The following is a 20992-nucleotide window of genomic DNA, read 5'->3' on the forward strand; positions in this document are numbered from 1 at the left end:
TTACTATTTCTGAACAACTGCAGTCAGTAAACCAAGTCTACTATCAGAGTATGGCAGCATGTTCACATGTCTAATGAGCTTACTACATGTAAATGCTGCCAAGAAGAACTGTAAAGTGCTCATGCAGATACTTCCTCACAGGACGAGTGCCGCCAGCAGTCGATTATTGGAAGGCAAAAGGCACTGCTGTCAACATTTCACAATCACGAAAAAGACAAAATGGGCAACTTAAGCTGCAACGTGAGCGGGACCATCCCTTTTACATTCTCTCGCGAGGCTTCAAAGCAACGGTTATGGACTGTAGCCCTAAATGCAATGTTCACGACAGCATATGCAGTGAACTCGCGTCACTACAAACACCACATTAACGAATTTTTCAAATTAGCGAATTTTTTAAGGATCCCCAGCAGATTTCCTATATTTTCAATGTGAAACTATTTCAGAATTATGAATTTCAAAATAAAGTACATTTCTAAATAACATATGTATTTCAATTTTTCTTCAATAATCTAGGAACATCAGTATTACGAATTTGGCTAAAATTAACAGCGCTGCAGCTCGCAACTCAAGCGTGAAACAGAAACCGCTGTTTCTGTGTGTATGGTCCATGATCTATACAACATGAACTGGAGGGCTAGTTGGTCTGACAAGCTTCGTGCCGTTGCGCTGCACCACTTGAAGGTCCATGATCATCGTCAGCATATCTAGTGCCAGCTCCTAGCACAACCATAAAGCTGTGGTTCATTATGCAGTAGTCAGCAGGCCTAGCCGCCTGCCTTTTTTCTCCGTGTTGTGCATCATTCGCCGGTCGGTCGGTCGTGCCATTCGCGCGTGCGGGACGGTTTGTTTTGTTTGTGCGGATTATCTTATTGCAAAGTTTGTGCGAGATCTGACGATGACTGCAGCCAGCGAAGTGTCAAGAAGATAGGAACGCAGCTTTCACTGCGAGAAATTGATGCAGGGAAAATGCAAATTGGCCTCTGCAGACAGCTAGCATTGCCCCATCGACCGCCGCAATCATTTTGAAAGAACGAGACAAGATTTTCAAACTTCAAAGAGCACTGAAGGTGAGGTCATATCAAACCATCGACGTTTCTTCACATGGACAAAGTCCCTACTTTCATCGCTCGGTGCAATCACGCACCTGATGAGGTGTAGCACAAAGTAGAAGGTGTATGTACATTAGTGGTGTAATGTAGTGCGTGGTTGTGTTTGATGTATGAGGCAGAAGAAAATAATTGATTTCTTCAAATAAATTACCTTTGGAGTTAGTGCAACAGTTTCATTTGAGGTTTCACTTGTCTACACGTGCCTACTGCCAACTACTTCATTTTCATACCTAGGTTTGACCACTGGCTTATAATCGCAGATTTTTCATTAGAACGATATTTTAAAATAGCAAACAATTTTTTGCGGTCCCGCGAGATTCGTTATATCAAGATTTGACCGTACTGTAGGCCCAGTGATGGGCTGCAATGAACATTCAGTGCTACTTTAAATTAGTAACATATGCATCCAGTGTTTTTAAAAGCATGCCTCTGCAAAACCATTATCTCAGTTCAGTTTGAGAAATTAGCAAGAAATTTTTCAAACAATTTTCCACATACTGACAAGCAGCAGGAAAATTTTTATGGCTTTCAATGCCATTCCATGGTTGCAGTAATGCAAGTCTGAATAAAAGGCGTGAAAATGAAAGCACAAAATGGGACAGTGCGTGCAGCAGAACTGTACCAGATGCAGTTGTGTGAACAGGCTCTGAGGCTTTTCTGTCTATAATCCACTTTCTTTTGTCCTGAATGGTGGCATCATCATCATCATCATCAGCCGGACTATACCCACTGCAGGGCGAAGGCCTTTCCTATATTCCTCCAATTAACCCAGTCCTGCGCTAGCTGCATCCACTTCACCCCTGCGAGCTTAAGTTCATCTGCCCATCTAACTTTATCCCGCCCCCTGCTACGCTTTCCTTCCTTTGGAATTCAATTTGTTACCCTAAGCAACCATCGGTTGTCCTCTCTTCACACTACACACCCTACCCATGCCCATGTCTTCTTCTTGATTTCCACTAGAACGACATTAATGCAAGTTATTTCTCTGACCCACTCTGCATGCTTCCTATCTCTTAACGTCACATCTGCCATTTTCCATTCCACAGCCCTCTGTGTGAGTAGAACCCTTTTCATTAGCCTCCAGGTTTCAGCCCCATAGGTGAGTACAGGTAAGATGCAACAGTTGTATACTTTCCTCTAGAGTGATACCGGTAAGCTACTAGTCATAATCTGCGAGAACTTGCCAAATGCTCTCCATCCAAATCTTACTCTCCTAGTTATTTCCCTTTCATGGTCTGAATCTGCAGTTACTACCTGTCCTAAGTAGACATATTTGCCTACTACTTCCCGCGCTTCGCTACCTAACGTAAACTGCTGTTCCTTCCCGGGGCTGTTAAACATTACCTTAGTCTTCTGCATATTGATTTTCAAGCCTACCTTTCTGCTCTTCCTGTCTAGGTCATGAATCATTCTTTGCAGTTCATCCCCTGAGTTACTTAGCAAGGCAATGTCATCAGCGAATTGCAGATTGCAGATTATGCACCTGACTTCCAAAGTGCTGTTGAAATGCTGTTGTGATATATTTCTTCCAGATCTCGTGCGTTTGCCAACGCTGTGTTAATGTATTTTATGTTATCACTTATACTACTTGTGAATTCATTTAGTGTTCTATTAGTGTGTTGTGTTACCTTGCTAACAAGTTTCCCTATATCTTCTTTGCATGTGTTATTGTATCCCCCCTACAATAATGCCTCATGGGCGCTGTAGGTACTTACAATAAATTACTGAGATATTTTCCATCAACCCCAATCCCTAACTGCTCCCATTCCAAGTCTCTGAATACTTCCTCTAAGCAAGCTGTGAATAGTACTGGGGAGATGGTGTCTCCTTGCCTAACACCTTTCTTAATTGGAATTTTATCACTTTCTTTGCACAGAACTATGGTTGCTGTGCAGCCACTATAGATATCTTCGAATACTTTTACATATGGTGAAATGATGTAGAGGAGCCAATTTCTAAATTCTAAATCAATGAAAATTATCCAGGGTGACTATGGTCACCATGGAAACTTTAATGGAGCACATTCATGCCACAGCTTTGCCCAGTATGCTATTCTCTGCAAGCCCTGTCTCATCGCCTCATCTGTGACCGAAAACAATAGAACTTAGTAGCTTTCTTTGTCGCAACACAGTCACAACCACCCTCCATGGCACAATGTGATCATAAGCCGTCAGTGCAGCTCTCTTACGCAAAGCCTACTGGTACAGTGCATGCATTGTGGCATTCTGGCAAATGAACGACTCATGAGTAAAGCACAAATTTATTTGTGTGGCAAGAGCAAGAACATCCACTCCAAAAGGGGGAGTGCTATTTCGAAATGCCACAGTATTTGACCCCTTGTTTGGGCAGCATAAAAATTCATGTTTTCAAATATTTACTCAAATGCTGCTTTGAATAGAATAAGCGTGGCCATTATCAAATGACAATTACTGTGCACAGTCTATCTGCAATTCCTAATGTTCGTACACCCCTTTACTTCTGTGCCACTGTCCTGAAAGCTGCGAACGCGCACTATGGAATTTGAAAATGCCGAGTGCTCACGAATCAGCCAGAGCTAAAAGCTTGTGGCCTGCACAAGTTCAGCACAAGCTCAGTACCCTTTAATGCTACAGAAAGTTTTCAACCAATATACTGGGTCGTATACATTGACCATCATTGAGAAGATTGCAGCTGAGGAGCATCCACACAGGCAGCACGTTGAAACAATTTTGCTGATGGATAAAAAACAGTGCACACATGGTGCAAAAATATGCAAGAGCTGGGCTCTGCAGTGGCCTGCACCAGAATTTGCGATTTCAAACAGTTTGATTTATATAGCTCAGCAGCTTCATCACTGTAAGACGCTGCCTTCTAGTTCATAAGCAAAAGGAAGTCACTAAACCAATGATGAAAGCAAAGTGCAAAGCTACTCTACTGATGCTGTAAGTAAAGAACCTGCAAGATCTCTGAAAATGAGCTAGTATCAGCATCTCTATAGAATGCAGCACTTTACAGGGTGTATCAGGTTCGTGCCAAGCTTTTAAAAAAAATGCTCTGTGAAGAATGAAACAACACAATGGTTTAGGCACACATCTTGATTAGGTCAACATAATTTTTAAATGCTCCTAATATTCTGACCGACAAAGATAAGTTGGCGACCTTTTTTATCATTAATTGTCATAAAATTTTCAATGCGAAAGTTGCACAGGATGCTGAACAACGCCTATTTCCACCACCTTCGACGTATCTTTCCTTAGTATTGTTCCCCTTGCCTTTACACATGTCTTGGGGTGTGCTCTGCCCCAATGTCACTGATAAGCTAGCAGCTCGTATGGCCAGTGGCAAAGGTCGCCACAACTACCTTGAAGAGCTGGAAAAAAAAATACACACTAGGTTACTAACAACAAATACCTGGTTCTGAATGCACTGCAAAGTGTCTCCAAACCAGGTGATCTGAGGAGAAAATTTCATATTAATATGTAGAAATATAGTAATCGTTAAATTGAAAGCAAGGATCTGGGTACCAAACAGAGTTCTGCCAATGCCTTGACATGCTTGCTTTTACGTCTGCTCACTCAAGCAAGCCTGAACAACTTGTGTGACAGCTTTTGCAACAGCACACCCAAATCCTTCAATGGGATACTGGCATTCTGAAATCCATATTTATAGCGGCCGCAAAAAAGGTGTTTAATTTCAAGCGCACCCAGCCTACAATCTAGAGGCTTCCTCATGTTGCGGTAATGAGCCAACAAAGAACGAAGGTGAGCATCAGGCTGGTGACAGACTTTTACACAGCTGTGTCCCGACATGATCACCACAAAGGGCGCAGGAATGCCCGCTAGAATACCATCACAAAGATCATACAGTTGCTGGAGAGGCACAATATGAGTCAAGAGCCAAACATCATCTAGCAACACCCAGCTCTGATTTAAATTATTTGGAGTATGCAGGTCATTTAAAAAAGGCTTGTCATTTGATGTCTCCCACTGAATACTGTGAATCCCTTATTCTTAACTCGTAGAAATGAAAATTTCCCACTGTGGAAACCTGGGGACCTTAGGGATAGCAGATGCAAACCTACTGGTACAGATCCAGCAGAAGGTTCTTCTTCATATGACTGAAGATGAACTCCACCATGAGGTCCAAGAGTGCACAGGCAAGAGGCCGAGAGTGGACATCTCGTAAGGGTGTTACCTTGCGGTGACGCATGGGCTGCAACCAAAACAGGGTAAACAGAGCCCCTTGTTGAGCTCTCAAGGTAAGGCTGTCACTCTCCACATGTTAGACGTTTATCTAAACAACAGTGACTGTTTCAAACCATCGAGTAGCAAGCCAAAAATCAGAGGAAGACAGCCTTCTGTGGTTACACAATGGATGCTGTCTCTAACACACAGTAGCCACAAAAGAAGAAGTTACATTTTTTCAACATCACCTCCACTAAGCAACAGCTGCTCCAAAAATGCAAGTCTCTTCTTTCCTGTTTGAAGCCGAAATTTATTTAAGAACTAAATGTGTCAGTATCCCCAACATAAATATTTGCAAGATATTCTTAAAGCATGCTATTCACTGCTGCTTAGCTGTCAGGTACCTCAGTTGCCTGTGATGAACTATCAACAATTTTGTACAGCTGATAAGCACCTCTGATTTATACTCTTTAGCATGTAGGAAACTAATAGCATTTCCGAAAGGTGACAGTCATATATTACATGCTTCAGCATTGAAAAAACAATTAACTGAAAATGGCAGCTGAGGTTAGCTGCACAAGGGGAACTCTTCCACATTATTACAAAGGTAGATTTTTGAAAAATGACAGCTAATTTAGCATGGTTAGGCAAAGTGTAAATTAGGTGAGCTAGCACTTTGATTTTCACTTCAGTTTTGATTTACATGTGGCAAATTTACCACCTTATGTAAAAGACCAGCCAACATAGATATGAAGCCTCAGTTCAACCAATCCGAACGAATTTGCCTGCACAACCAAGAAACAGCGTGGAATCAAAATCCCTATCTCAAGAACGCTGCCCAAGTTGGCAGCTCCTACCAATTTGGCCATGACATTGTTTTCATGATATCACATAAAACTGCCGTTCAAGCAGTGCCTGGCCATGTCACCTGCCAGAGACATGCTCGTGAGGAGCCAAGAAACATCATGCAAATGTGAAAGCCTTAGTGCTAGTGCACTAGAAAACATGAGTAAGGCAAGCATCACTTCCCAACACCAATGCCTTTTTCCCTTCTATAAAGGCACTAAGGTAACCCTGCACTCACATTCCATCCGCAGTAGTATGACATATGATAACATTTTGTCTACAATAAACAGCCATTGTGATAACTTTCCATCAGTTCACCATATACCTTCATATCAAAAATTTACATTTGATTTAAAATCTGCCATGTTTTTTCATGTGACATCACTAACAATACTGCCTTTCCCTTTCTTTTTAGAGCTTGCTTTTAGCATATGATAAAAATGTAGCATGTTAGATTTAATTTGCGAAAGTAATATTACATTTTCTGGTGCAACAAAGTAGATCTTACGGTTCCTATAGGCTCCACAGAAATACTATTCAAAGTTATTCAAGGATTTCCTGTGCTATATCTTAGATTTTTCAAGAACCCAATGCAATGTAGCACGTCACAGTTTATTGACATAAAAGCATTTGAAATCAATTGTAGGCACTATGTTTTGCAGCATTTGACAAAAAAGTCATTATTTTTTAAAGAAATGTCATGAAAAGCTCTAGAGAACCCCTGGAGCTTCGAATAAATCTTACTGCTGACTATCAACAATCCTTTGCCCTTAGCCGCTGCTCTTCTTATGAGGCTAACTTTATAATGCACAGAAGGTCACAGTCCTCTGCTGAGCCAGGTCACCAAATGCAAGTTGCTTTCCAGTTTTGTGTATGTCTGTTCACGCTTTTTCAGGCTATACTGGTGCCTTGTAAGCAATGTTGCCCTCCTCAGCTCTTTCAGAATGATAATGCTAAGATAGTATGGGCCCTGCTGCATTGGATGCAGTACCCAAAGGGTACACACAGCTTCTTCACTCAAGCTGCGAGGTATAAAATAGGTCTTTCTGGTCCTCTTACATTAAACCCCCTTTAAACAGCTACATGGCCGGGATGTAGCACAAATCGCAGTTTCACAACTTTTAACAGGTCCATTTAGGAGCAACTAAAGGCTAAAGGTTCACAAAAAAAATATATCTAGAACATTCTTCCTCCTGAAAGTTATGAGTGGTGTGTTTGCTCTCACAAAAGCTTCATTTAATTTGAAAGTATGATGTCTTGTTGCTAGTTGGCCAAACTTCCTTCTAATGCATTGACCATAACAGATGATGGCTCACTTGCTCATGCTTGCAGAAAAATGCCCACCCACACTCAGTTGTACTCCACATTTCAACACTTTAAATGACCTGTCCATGCTTCTGTGCCCACAGCAGCTGGATTGAAGTGCTTGCCACAGGGCTTGTATTTTCATGCAATGTGCATTCGTGGATCGCAGCAAAATTGTGTCTTTCGAAGTGTCATTACTTTGAAACTAAAGCTTCCCTGACATTGTTTCGCACTGCATGACTTCATCTACACAGGAAGAGCAAACACTCAGCAGCACAAAGAAGCCTTTGGATTGAAAGCACAAACCATCAGTGCACACTATAACAACACTGCCACACTTCTAGTGGCCCCAACTAGAATGGCCAGAAACAATGGCCTCAAAATAGTGAGCCCTTTATTAAAGTGAACATTCCCAGTTCGTGACAATTTTTAAAACAAAAACATGGGAGTGGCAGATGGGGGTAAGTGAAGATATATGATCAGAAATCTAATTCTGTTTCCTTAATTTCAATAATGATTTCTATTTCATATAATAGGCAAATTTAAGCGATTTCAAGGATTCAAGAACAATTACTATTTACAAGCTTGAAGGTGGCACTTTAACAATTTCAAGGATCTGAACACGTAATGAAATTTCCTCCCACCTACTAAGGCGCTACAACTGTTCCACACTAATTGAGGATAACAACAGTAAAAGGGACATACCATCCTGTGAAGCTGAACCTTGAAGACCATGTTGACATCGTGCATCATAGAATTGGCATACTGGTCCTGAAAACATGAGGCAACAAAGAGCATCGAATAAGGAAAAAAATTCAAGAGTGAAAAACATGTTATCTACAGAGACCGATTCCACAGAATAAAGTTCTACAAATGCCGCTAAAATGATAGAGAGCAAAAAAGTTACTTTGTTCCCCAACAGGTCACGACCAGCAGTCAAGTACACATAAGGAAGTACTATGCTCCCAGAAAACTTTTTGTGGCTATGCAGCCAAAGCTACAGAGCCAAAACGCATCAGCTCACTATGCTGCTGAATATACTCCCTTCATAAATACCTTGTAATGCTGTACCATTACCGAAATATTCACATTATTATGACATCAAGATTATGCTATAATACAAGCCATTACAGTGTAGTGCATCTGTACACTACACAACGCAAATGTGATGGCTGCGCCGTTGGTTGGGAATCCTGCAGAGCGTGTGTCGACTGCACCCACTCGCCGGTGTCTGCGTACTTTCCCAATGCGCTTGTTTCGACAACATATGCAGCGTGTGATGTTCATTAACTGCGAATTTATATTCATTCAGTGGTGTAAAGTAACACATTTCTGTGTTGTAGGCAGCTCAAATACTATTATTTCAAGTAAAGGCGTAACTGAAACAGAAATTGTAACTAATGCCAGATATGCCAGAACAACTTGGTATAGTAACACCGTAACGAAAGCTCCGTTCCCGCAGCTTTGGCTGCATAGCTACAAAAAGTTGCCCAGGAGTATACGTGCAAAAGGCCTCATTCACCAGAGGATCCATAAGAGTAAAATATGACTGAATTCTGTTGCTTCACAGAATTTGTACCAGTACACTAAAATGTTTTTGTGCTAGAACAGCAGAAAATATCAGGCGAAAAAGATATAAATGGAGCCAAATAATATGCAGGTACTCACTTCAGTGATGCAAGTAAGAATTATAAAGCCAAGCTTGGTTGTGTTCGCATTAGCCTCAACTGGAACATGACAAAGTGCAAGTGTTTGAAGCATGCAACAGCAAATGGTGATAAATAACATGGGTCAGCAAATTTTTAACAAGTGCAGGTGCAGGCAAGTAAACAGAGCTATTCTATTGTAACTGCAGTCACTTTTTCCCTATCAAAATAAACCAAACCTTATTTTTCACATAGAAGGTCAATCACCTACTGGCCTGCATGTATCACAACTGCTAGTTTCAATAAGGCAAAGTGTAAAAAACTATTTGAAGGCAATGGCGTGCTCCATTTGCTTCTGACTGCACCTGTTCATCTTCTGCCACATACTTTCAAGAAAATGCTTAAAATTTTAATTACAATACAGCAACAATGACATAGATCTTAGACCATAATTGAACAGTGCTAAAGTATGTATGATAATTTGAAAACAAAAAATCAGTTCTCAACTAAGTCTCAATCAGCATATACAAAAAAAAGAGGGTCAGTGGGTGAAGTCAAGCAGTTATTTCTAATAAATAACAGCTACAATTAACCACGTTTTCCATGAACCAAAGGGTACAGAATAGTAGTGAATCAAACCCACCCTTTGTTTTCTGCATCACAATGGAGCAGAACTCCAGGAATGTGACCAGCAAATTGGATGGTGGTTGATCCATGGTGTTCACATCCACGGGAACTAAGTCTGCATGCCAATAAAGAAAAAGTTAGTAATCCCCGAAGCATGCTTACTTCACACAAAAGCAAAAAAATTTTAATTTCCCAATTCCAGACGGAAATTAGGAGGATGCTTAAGCTTTGCCTTAACAGTAAATGCGATAGCACCTTTAACACAGACATTATTCTGTGAAAATTTTGGCATAGAGAGACTGGCACAGAGTTTGGCAGAGTGTTAAACGTCTTTAGATTGTTTGGTTTTGTAAGGAAAGGAAAGCACAGTATATGTCTCACTTCTCGGAGAACACCTGCCCTTACAATGAACGGCATGCTATTGGAGATACTATTGGCCAAAGAAGGAAACAGACCACGGCTCAAGCAGCCGGAGCAGCTCCAGGACCGCACTGCGGTGCTGCTGTTTCACTCCGTGAATTCACACCGAGAGTGCCCCGAGTGACGCCAATCTTTGCCTTCACTCTGACTTTCACGGACAAGTCCACCTTCTGTACACACTGGGACCAACAGCAGCATGTGTGGCATCTGTTCAACAGCAGGTATGACCTGGCACCTTCGAAGCTAATCAAAATCATAGGTAAAGTTCAATTAACTTCTCAGTGCTAAAACATAAAGTGGGTAGCCTCAAGAAGGCAGTGCTGCCACATTTCTCCCCGCTTGAGTTGACATAGGTGCAGTATTGAATACCAAGGGTTTCATTGGCACATATTGCATATCAGTGTGGGTTGAATGTTCAAATTTGTGTAATTTTAGCCTCCACCTTTATTTTCTTTCTGCAGCGCAGTGAGTTAACTCCATGCTTTTGAACCCAACGTCATATGTTAATGCTTGCTCTCTCATATTATATTCCTGGCTATCTCCACAGCATGCTTAGCAGCAGCTACTGCTCAGTCAGTGTCTGGGGCGCCATCAGTTGGGTCAAGGACTCATTCACCGGGACGAGGTACTGTAAAAGTCCTCACCAAGCACTTGATTACTCATGTCCTGGACATTTCAGGATGGCTGCTACCTGTTCCAGCATGACAGCAGCCTCGTGCACAAAGCACGCACTGTAAGCGCCCTTCTGAACCACTACGCCATGCCTCAGCTGCTGTGACCGCTTCATGGGGCCGATCTCAACACGATCGAAAATATCTAGGGAATGTTGAAGAAGACGCTTGCCCCACAACACCTTTAAGGTGGCAAGGTGGATCAGCTGTGGCATGCTGTGAAGAAAAAGGGGGAAACGCCGCGTGGGCGTCCATTAGCTAGTGGTGGCGCTCTATGACTCAACGCCAAAATGAGTCGGCCAAGTTGTCACGGTCAACGGCAACTTTTGATCACACTTCATCACCCCTTCATGCCATTGACTGCTATTGTTATCGGCTTCCGTGAATAAACTTTAAGGAATGTCTCTGCAACTAGATAAAAAGAAGTTTTCAGAGGACTCACTGCAATGAATATTAAACCCGCTGCTGGTGACCATACCGGAAAACCAATCTTAACAGAGGAGCAGCACCCTAGAAAACCTCCCCATCTCTATAACTTATCACTCCAGCATGAAAAAGCACGCATCAAGGTAGCTGCCATTGTGCCGTCTTGCCTAAAACCAAGCAGTGGTGGGTGACAAGCACTAATATGCAACACGAGGCGAACATAAATCAATAACAACAAAACAGAACAAGTCTTTGTTCCTTCACAGTGCTTTTGATGCCCTGCAGCCATCCATTACTGCGCGATAGCACCATGTGCTCGGTTAACAGTGAGGCACAATTCCCTTTGTTGCGAGCACCAGAGTGACCGAATGCAGCACTAAAAATTTATCAAGCGCAGCGGCACGAGAGTGAGGGCCAAGTTTGGCGTGAACGCACAGAGCGAAAGAGCAGTACCATCGTGCAGCCCCAGATGCCTGAGCAATGGTTGGTTAACTTCGGCCAATAGAGCATATGTTGTCAGATCGAATCCTTATCGCAGACTAGCCTCCAACTTGCTGAATGGGAATGGTATATCACCCAGAATGCTGCGCCAAGAATGGTTGCATCACAGTTTCCATACAAAGCCATGTGCAGATTTTTCCCAATACATTTTTCTCAATTCTGGGTTACAGAAACAGCAACATCTGTTTGACTAAACAAGCTGTATACAATATTGCGGACAACATCTGTTACAGCTTACTGCCAGTAGTGTCTACAGCATTCTATGTATTGCACCTTACTTTGTTCCAAAAGCGTGAGTAGGCCAGTGGCATACCATGGGGAGAGTGCTCTGCTGGAGAGGTGGCAGCACTGCTAGGGGCCGATGCTGTCGCACAGGACTCTGTCTGGGACTGGGAGACCAGAGCAACAAGGACAGTTGGAAAGTCACACACGAGCCAGGCTTTAGACCAAGATAAGCGTGCAAAGCACAGTGCCTCACATTTGTCAGGATAGTTATGAAGTTCCTGTTTAAGTGAACAGCCTCGTACAGGGCGAGAAGAACAGCATCATCACTCCTGAAAGAGAAAAATATGTGCATTACCATGAACAACATAGCTTATGCTAAGACCCAAACAACCAGCACTAACTCACACAATAAAGTACAACTAGCTAGTATATATCAAACAAATGAAGTAAAAGGGAACTCAAAAACTGGCACGAAATTTGAAAAGGGCCCACCAGATTTTACTACACCCTGAATGATGAACAGCATATAAAACCAAGCTTTCCACAAGGTTCACACTAGAAACTCAATGTAACAAGGTACCACATTTGGTTTCAATCAACATGTGAAAATTGCAAGCAGAATGGCATGCATGCACTGGAACCCCCGATTATGTGTCCCCCCCCATTTCTGCGATAATTTGGGGCAGGCCTGGCAAATCCCTATATAGGGTTAATGCATTAAAAACTTCCATAATACAATGAAAAATTATGCCCACCCAACTTCATACGAGGGCCGGCAGGAAATGTCTGGAATAACAGGTGATGGCAGAGCACAATCAGTAGGCATCACATCGGAGTGTTCCATGTCGCAATCAAGAGAGATAAGTGCATGCAAGGGTACGATCCAGCATACAACGGCTTGTAGGGCCAGTTCTGCAACGGTTCTTGACTCCATGCGTGCGACTCACACCCATCTGTGTGTGACAGCTCTGCACGCTTTGCTAACAAAGACATTACGAAAATCAATTTCAGATTCATGGCTGGCGGTGGCACGAGTAGATGTTCCTATGATCAGTTCCAAAGTGCTTTCTTTCTACTGCGGCTTCAGAGGGGAAGCATGTTAGGCTAGTGGCGCCTCGCTGCATGAAGTGTGCCATCGGCTAGGGTGCACCTGCATTCGCACTGCATCATTCTTTTTTCCTGTATGATGCAAATGCCTAACGCACACTTCTAACCACAGACACTGATGCTTGCCGCCGCAGAGTGACACCAGTTCTGAATAAGTCTGAGCAGACAGACGTCGTTGGCATGCTTGTACTGTGTATCATAAAACGTCGTTGAAATGTCGGAGCAGACATATCTTTTGCACATTGTCCAAATCATCATTTTCCATCCAGCACGATACTCCTACTTAGCGCGCAACAAGAGTGCATATGGGCCTCGTCAAAAGCCTCCTCTTCGTCGGCATCAAGTTACATTTTGAAGCTAACTTTTCTTTTTTGGCCAGTGAAGGGCACAAGTTCAGGGATCGATGTTTACACGGCAATGTTTGGTAAATCTTGCACTTTTTAATACATGTTCACAAAATCATGTAATCTGCACACGCTTGATTTGAAGCCTTAAGCATTTTAAGAAAGAAGACGCAAAATATGCAAGTCAATGACTAAACTCTCACAGGAAGAAAATAGAGGCACTTTCATACTGAATTTGTAAAAGCATAAATAATTTTGGCAGCCAGACTAGCAGATGAATTTGTAAATCGAATTCACAAGTTTTTGCAAGATATCCAATCATACAAAGCCTGGATTACATGACGGTTTCGTGTGACCTCCTGAAAGTGATTTGAGGTTGTACTGTTATAGGCACAACAACAGCTGCAATAGATTAATGCTAATAGGTACATGCAACCACTGAAACTTTTTTTACCACAAATGTGTGGGTCAAACTAGCTTTGGATACCACTTAGAACCATGCACCTTTTGCCATTTTTCAAGAACCACGAAAAGAATACTGAATGGCCATATAAATAAACAAATTCAATTTAAGTCCTTCAAATTATGCATTTCACCTGCACATAAAAACGTGTACAAAAGTGAATCCTGCCCAGTATGGTATAAATTAGCAACAAGCCGTAAGTCATCATATCACTGTCATCACAACAGTAATGCAGCGAAGAAACTGTGCGAGCACAGTCATAAACAAGTTTGTGAGATGCGGAATGCAAGGGAAAAAAAAAATGTATTTCTGCATTGCCTTGCTAGTTAGCCATTAGTATTCTTCCAGAGCATGGAACACACATGCCCCCCCACCCATGCTTTAATACTTTTGATTAATAGCCAGACCCCATAGAAATAAAACTTTTTCCGCAAAGCTGCATCTCAGAACTTTTGTCCACAGCTACATGGAAAGTGACTGATTACATACTAATGTAAGAAGGAAAATCACTACTATGGAAATAAAAAGAGGACTGCAATACAAACCTGGAGTACCATACAAAGAAGCAAAGCTTACAAGCATAGGAACGGTGCTGCATGCAAACTAAAAAATATGTATAATGTATTTACACGTGTATAAAGCAACCGTGAATATAACATGAAAGCGGCCTCATGAAAATGATAAAAATATTATTATCCTTATAATTCAGTTTCAGCTCTTTCAAGCCAGCTACAGTCAAGGGCTCAGAAAAAAAACAGAAGTGGCATACAAAAATATGGAAGCAATAGGCACGTCAACATTATTTCAGAGAGGACACTTCAAGGATGTGCGTAGCATCATCAAACACAGATCAAGCGTAGCAGAACCATCGACTAATTAGTGCGCGCTATCTCCAACGCAGTCACTGCTGCATCACTACTCATGTGGCCCAGATCTATGCCCCCTCACTTTTCTTTCCTATTCCTACTCTTTCAAAGCCAATTCATTCTTAACAGCCCAAGCTAAATGCTTGACGCATTCGCAGCCGCCCCCCTCCTCCGCCCATTGGCTCTTCTTACAACTTGCAAGTCTGGTGATGAACCCAATGTAGCTATCTCGAGGAGCAGCAAGAAAAAATGCATTATATTCATACATTGCTTTTGAACAATGACACAAGGTGCCCTATCAAACCAATGAACTAAAAAAAAAATTGCATTAGATTAGTGTAAACACAGCATGCAAGTACAAAATATGATATTACTAAACCAAAGATGTATTCAATAAAAATAAATTCACACTTGAAATCTTCATGCTTGGACACCGACCGTTTTTTCGGACTTGAAGGGACCCGAAAAATGGTCCGAATAATCGAACAGTCCGAAAAATCCGTGAAGCACAAAAAATCACTTTATTCAGAGGAAATCGGCTTAAAAAAGTCACCGATTTTACCTTGCGGCAAATTTCTTTTGCTGGCGACGATTTGAGCTTGTATTTGCGCCAAAGTTGTCGTTTCGCTGTACACGCTAGACAGCAAGTTCACAGCGTTCGTAATTTGTGCAAGCGATGGCTGTGGTCTTCTCCTTATTTTTCACGTAATCCGAAATAGTTTGATTCGACAGTGCGAACTCCTTGGCCACGTCAGCTTGCGTTCGCCCGATCAGCACTAGCTTTATGATCGCTGCCTTTTTCTCAAGGGTCATGGTAGAATAGCTCCCACGCTTCTTTGACGGACCCGGCAGCACCGGCGGGGCCATGTCCACAGCCCGAGTGCGCACCACACCGCTCGTCAAACACGCAAAAATGAGGCACTTTTCGTTTAGAGCGGTGGAACCGCCGGACGCAATCACAAAACGGCCAAAGGATTGACGGCGCGCCACTCGGTTGACGCGGTCGGAGAAACTCGTGTGACAACACGGCGGACGTATGAGACAAAGCACAAAGAGATAGCTGCCCGCGTCAGCGTTGGCAACAAAAGCAGGTTGACGGCGATGACAATCCGACTGCCACCTCGAAGTGGCAGAGATTGCAGGGGTAGAGTCCCTAGAAGTATTTGCTAGTCTGCCGTCCGAGCGGGGTTCCCTATGGAACCGGTTGGCCGCTTCCCGGATGAAAGCGCAGGGGGCGCTGTACGCACTCGGAGCGTGGTCGCGTTGTGTACGTGGTGCTGTGGCGGTTGTGCCGTACTGCGAATCCGCGCCGCGCTGATCCGTTGGTGCCGTGACAAGGCTCGTGCACCACGTGCACTTTTTTTCGCTCGCGAGCCGGAATTCGCGCAAATTAGCTAGCATGTGTGCAAGTGTGCCTTTTTTTATGGATATGTGATCGCGTCATGTCCAGAAAACAAGGTAAGCGTGATAGCACGTGTTTCTTGCCCGGGTGCAAGACCGGGTAGCGCTCGTGCAAGGTGAAATGTTCTCTCTTCAGGACACCGAAAGACGCAGGGAAGAGGCAAGAGTGGGAGCGCAACATCAAGCGCGGCTGCAAAGGCAATAACATTGTTTATTGTCTCAGCTAGGGCATAAAGGAATATGCAAAACGAAAATTAAAAGGCGTAATAAATGAAAGAAAATAGATTGGCTGCGTTCTAATAAACTTCAAGAGAGAACGATGATAAGGCCCTTGCGTGCAAGCAATGTACGAAGATGGGTTGCTCTGTGAAAGGCCCACTGCCGTCAGGTGCCGATATTGTCGGCTTCAGTGGCGGGCAAACCCACAAGTGGTGAATATCTTCCTCATTATTTTGTGAGTTGCAGACAGGAAATCCTGGACGTTGATATAAATATCGGTATATATAAATATCGAATGATCTGGATCGGGGTTGCCCTCACATTACTGTAACACGAATAAGCTAGTGTCGACGTTTGTGAGCGACACTTCAAACCCTGCTTTATTGAGCGAAGTTTTAAGACAGGTAAAGGTAATTGAGATTCCACGGGATGTTACGCAACTCACGAAGGATACCATCTCAACGCTGTTTCCTGACACTCCAAAATACTTGTTGAAACCCCTGCCTCTCAAGAGAAAGGAGCGCAACTTGTACGAGCAAAAACAGTCAGCAGGGAGACCTGCAGAGAAAGAAAAAAAGTGCACTGATCCTGAAGCATCAGTGGAACCAGTTGAAGAATACAGCGGTGGTGGATCGTGTGACGTGAGCCTGCTCCAGGAATGCAAAAAGGTGCATGCCACCGCCACTGGGGACAAATGTCGATCTTTCTGATGTTGAACAATGAACATTCGCATAGTGCCACTCAAGCGAGGACGAATCTCCGGAGGCAATTGCCATCGGCGAGTTCTGTTCCATCGCAGTGGTGAAGCTGCCATGAATGCTGCTGTGTGCATTCGAGGAAACAAAGTCAAGGAGATAGCTGTAAAGTCGACAGAAGAGGTAATTAATCTTATTCAGGACATTGCGAAACTCAGCTTGTGTCCTGGCAGCGGATTGAAGCCTATTACCAAGACCTTTCCGACCTACAATGGGCGTTGCTTAATTTGCGACGAACTGTACCATTATTTCTGATGCAACATGTATATAGCCTGCAAATACTTGCGAAAGTTAACTCAGAACTCCCTGTGAAGAAGAAGAAAAAATTAAGAAACAGATTTCTATGTCTCGAGCAGTTTGTCGTACGAAGGACAAGGTGGCAAAGCTGGTAAAAGCTCTAGCTCGGTGAAATGAAAAATGAAAATGAACACCTTCAAGGACAGAGTTTGAAAGAAGTGTTAGTGCCCTTCCTCTCAACTAACAGCTGGCTGTTAAAACATGTTTTAGAGGTTGCAAAGCGGAAGTCAACAAAAGTGATGGCATATTCTGATGAGTGGCTACTAGGTTTCCTAAGTACCAAAGAATGCCTATCAGCAGTTTGCCTGAAGTGCGGTGCGATTTGAAGGGCTCGGGTTCCCATCTTGCGTGCTTTAATTGTGCATGCATCCGAAAGTTTCTAGTTCTACATACGTGTTATAACTTAGCTAAACGTCCGAAGAAGTTAAGATGAAACTATAGCATGAATGAAAACGCCGGCGACAGCACTCTGTTGCTCGCACACATGGTCCTTGGAGCCTAGAATGTGCGTCTAGTATAGTTCTCCATGCAAGCGCAATTGTTTGCACAAAATCCTCAGAAGTCTTCATTACAATACGGCACGGCGGTAGCTTCAGCAGGATAATAGGGTATAAAAAGCAGCTTCGTTTCTACATCGACTCAGGGGCATGCGCGCAAAACTTCACTCACGAAAAAAAAAAAGTCGCATCCGTGGTTATGAAAACAACTCGGCTGCGAATTCAATATTACGACTAAACTGAAATCAAAGACTAAAGAGCGGCATCGCATGTACAAGGCACCTGACAATGAGCATGCAGCGAATGCATTTCGAAGCGCACGGGAGCGCGCGTCGTCTGCTCCGTCAGCAGTGGCGCACTCCGGTTCACCGCAGCGCCACCGCGGCGATCATTCAGCGGCAGCCCCCGCTGCGGCCGGCGGACGACAGACTAGCAATATTTCTAGGGACCCTAGCAGGGGCCTCTCCTGGCAAAAATGGGGCACCGAAACCATGTCAAGCCAACCCAACTGCAGAGCCAATCCACCTCAATCCAAGATGGCGCTTGTTGCGCCGGCGAAAAGCCGATAAGATGGCAGATTTTGGCCTGCAGGGGACTGAAATTAGTCCGAAAAATCGAACTTTCGGACTTTTAAAGTCCGAAATATCCGTCGTGAATATGTATGCGCTTCTATGGGGTGACTGACGGTGCCTCACTGAAGTCCGAAATATCCTACAAGTCCGAATTATTGGAGTCCGAATTACCTGTCGGCTACAATTTAGCATAATTTTCATTAAGTATAATATTTGTAACATATTTTGTATTCACGTCTGCAGGAATAAATAAACATAAATAATGTAACCTTGTTAACAATTTAACACTTCAATTTAATGGTCCTATTACGCACCTTTATTGCACTTATTATATCTCAGAAAGTATTCAGAGCAAATGCATACTACACTTTAGGAAACAGCACACTACCATCAAGTAAGCTCATGGCAGCCAACATCAAGTGGGTGTTATAATAAGCCCTTCTTCATAAGACCATACTCATGGTAAATTACAAAAACCAATACCTGTCCATCCCAACTAAGCTTAACAATTGTTTATCCAATTCTAGCTCACCTATTAGAAGTTCTGCCTCTAAATAGCAGCCTTACTTGTCACAGCCGTCTATATTATAAACAGAACCATAGCAGTATTGGTAGCCAAGCAACAGATGAGAATTGACACTCCAATAATGCAAGCTCACAGCAAACACTTTGGCTTGGCTTTGGCTTATGGGGTTTAACGTCCCAAAGCGACTCAGGTTATGAGATGCCTTAGTGGAGGACGGCAGAAAATTGGACCACTTAGGGTTCTTTATATGTGCATAGACATCGCACAGAACAGGCGCGCCTTGCTTTTTGCCTCCATCGAAAAGCGGCCGCCGTGGCCGGGATTTCATCCCGCATAGTTGGGCACAGAAGTAGAGTGTCCTAACCACTGCACCCAGGTGGCGGGGCTCACGGCAAGCAGTGTGACATGAGAGCTTTCAATGGAAATTTCAGCCCCTTGCAACCAACCATTCCTACCAACTCTTACATTCTGCTTAGCCTACGTACAATGTTTACAAAGTCACAATATTTGCATGGTTTGGTTTATCTACGGGGGCTTAACACCACAATGCGACAGGCTATGAGGGATCTACAGTGAAGGGCTACGATGAATAATTTCGACCAACTGGTGTTTAACGTGCATTGACATCACACAAGCACCTTGGACTCTGCCTTCATTCAAATGCAACCATTGCAGCCGAGACCGAACCTGGGTCTTGCGGCTCAGTAGTCGAGCAGCCTAACACTGAGCCAACACAGTGGGGCATATTAACATGGAATTCAACAGCTCGGCAAAAGTTAACAAAATCTTACACAGCCTTACCTTCCAGAGTCTTTCATAGGTGCCCCTTCCTCAGCAAGAAACATTGTGCCAACCTATGTGAGAGACAATAAGAATATACCCATAAATAAATGCCTAGCAGCTCATGCACTAAAGAAAGATTTTCAAACAATATTAACAGAAGCACACAGTAAGCAGATATAGTGATATGCATTATAAAGAAAGCAGCATAATGATGTAAACAAGTTACGCTCTCTGTCCTCCATTCTACAATGTGCTTCATGCTTCCAACCAGCTCATGCAATACACAGCACACACATCAAAGTAAGTTTTACATGATTACACTATTGGTCAACTTACGAGGTTGGTTACAGTAGACAAGAGACCTGCTTGAGGCTCTGCTTGTTCTTGTACAAATTGTCTGAAAAGTAATTTGTGGCCTCTGAGTGTATTTCAAGTGCAATCACATATGGTTGATAGTTTTGCACGCACTCCCAGGTTGATATTTTCATGAACTGGAGCATGAAGCCCCTGCTAGAAGGTAGTCTGACATCAGCAGCTTCAATTTCCGTGTAGCTCACTTTTTGGGGCAGGCAGCAACTTAGCAGGCAATAATTTGGAGCACAGTGATCTGAAGTGTCGCCAAAAATTTACATCAGGACAGGTAAACAATTCGGCGTCATTTGCACAGTTCCACTGTTTCTACTTTGGATTTTTATTATGACAGCAGTAGCAAAGAGTCCAAAGACAACTTCACGGGCTCCACCTTCAGCCCAGATTAATCCGGCCAATCAGCTTAGGACTTGAACTGAAGGCCCAAGGTAAGCATACTTTCAACTTCAGCTCACTCTTGAGCAGCTATGTGTGCTCACTACATATTCTCACTGCTTCATCTCTATTTAATAGGGTTTCAACAACACAGAAAGCTCCAGCATGTAAGGTGGTATCTTGAGAACATCTACCAAGTGCTCTTTTAGCCACATCAACTCAGTCTGACCCCCTACTCCTTGAACAGATTTTTGATAGCATACCAAATTGCACTCTGCCACTCTCCGCAAAACATGCCCCTAAATATACAGACCATAAACGAAAATGCAATGACTCTAAGCTGTGCCATGAGCAGAAGAACAAGCTGAAAACGAATGTTTTTAGCAATGTTATGAAAACATCATTCTATAGAGAACAGCTTTGGACGTCACCACATAACACATCAGTTCCCTGGTACTTTGGCTTCACTGCACTTGGCT

The 20992-nt window shown here is 43.2% G+C and overlaps 1 protein-coding gene across 5 annotated transcripts in view; it reads right to left on the bottom strand.

Moving 5' to 3' along the window:
- The window catches only part of LOC146206722 (armadillo-like helical domain-containing protein 3), a 73677-nt gene that overhangs the window by 34092 nt on the left and 18593 nt on the right, over window positions 1-20992 (bottom strand). For all 5 annotated transcript variants that reach the window (XM_084591518.1, XM_084591517.1, XM_084591520.1 and 2 more), the window contains exons 12-19: window positions 20106-20166; window positions 19788-19840; window positions 12193-12268; window positions 12028-12103; window positions 9713-9811; window positions 9092-9150; window positions 8129-8194; window positions 5170-5300 (exon numbers count right to left, since the gene is read on the bottom strand). In XM_084591518.1, coding sequence (XP_084447644.1) covers window positions 5170-5300; window positions 8129-8194; window positions 9092-9150; window positions 9713-9811; window positions 12028-12103; window positions 12193-12268; window positions 19788-19840; window positions 20106-20166 — 621 coding nt within the window. The remainder of the gene's footprint in view (window positions 1-5169; window positions 5301-8128; window positions 8195-9091; window positions 9151-9712; window positions 9812-12027; window positions 12104-12192; window positions 12269-19787; window positions 19841-20105; window positions 20167-20992) is intronic.

Source organism: Amblyomma maculatum, chromosome 1, assembly GCF_055883805.1.
Source record: "Amblyomma maculatum isolate TAMU_Amacu chromosome 1, ASM5588380v1, whole genome shotgun sequence".
In the NCBI taxonomy this organism is placed as follows: domain Eukaryota; kingdom Metazoa; phylum Arthropoda; class Arachnida; order Ixodida; family Ixodidae; genus Amblyomma; species Amblyomma maculatum.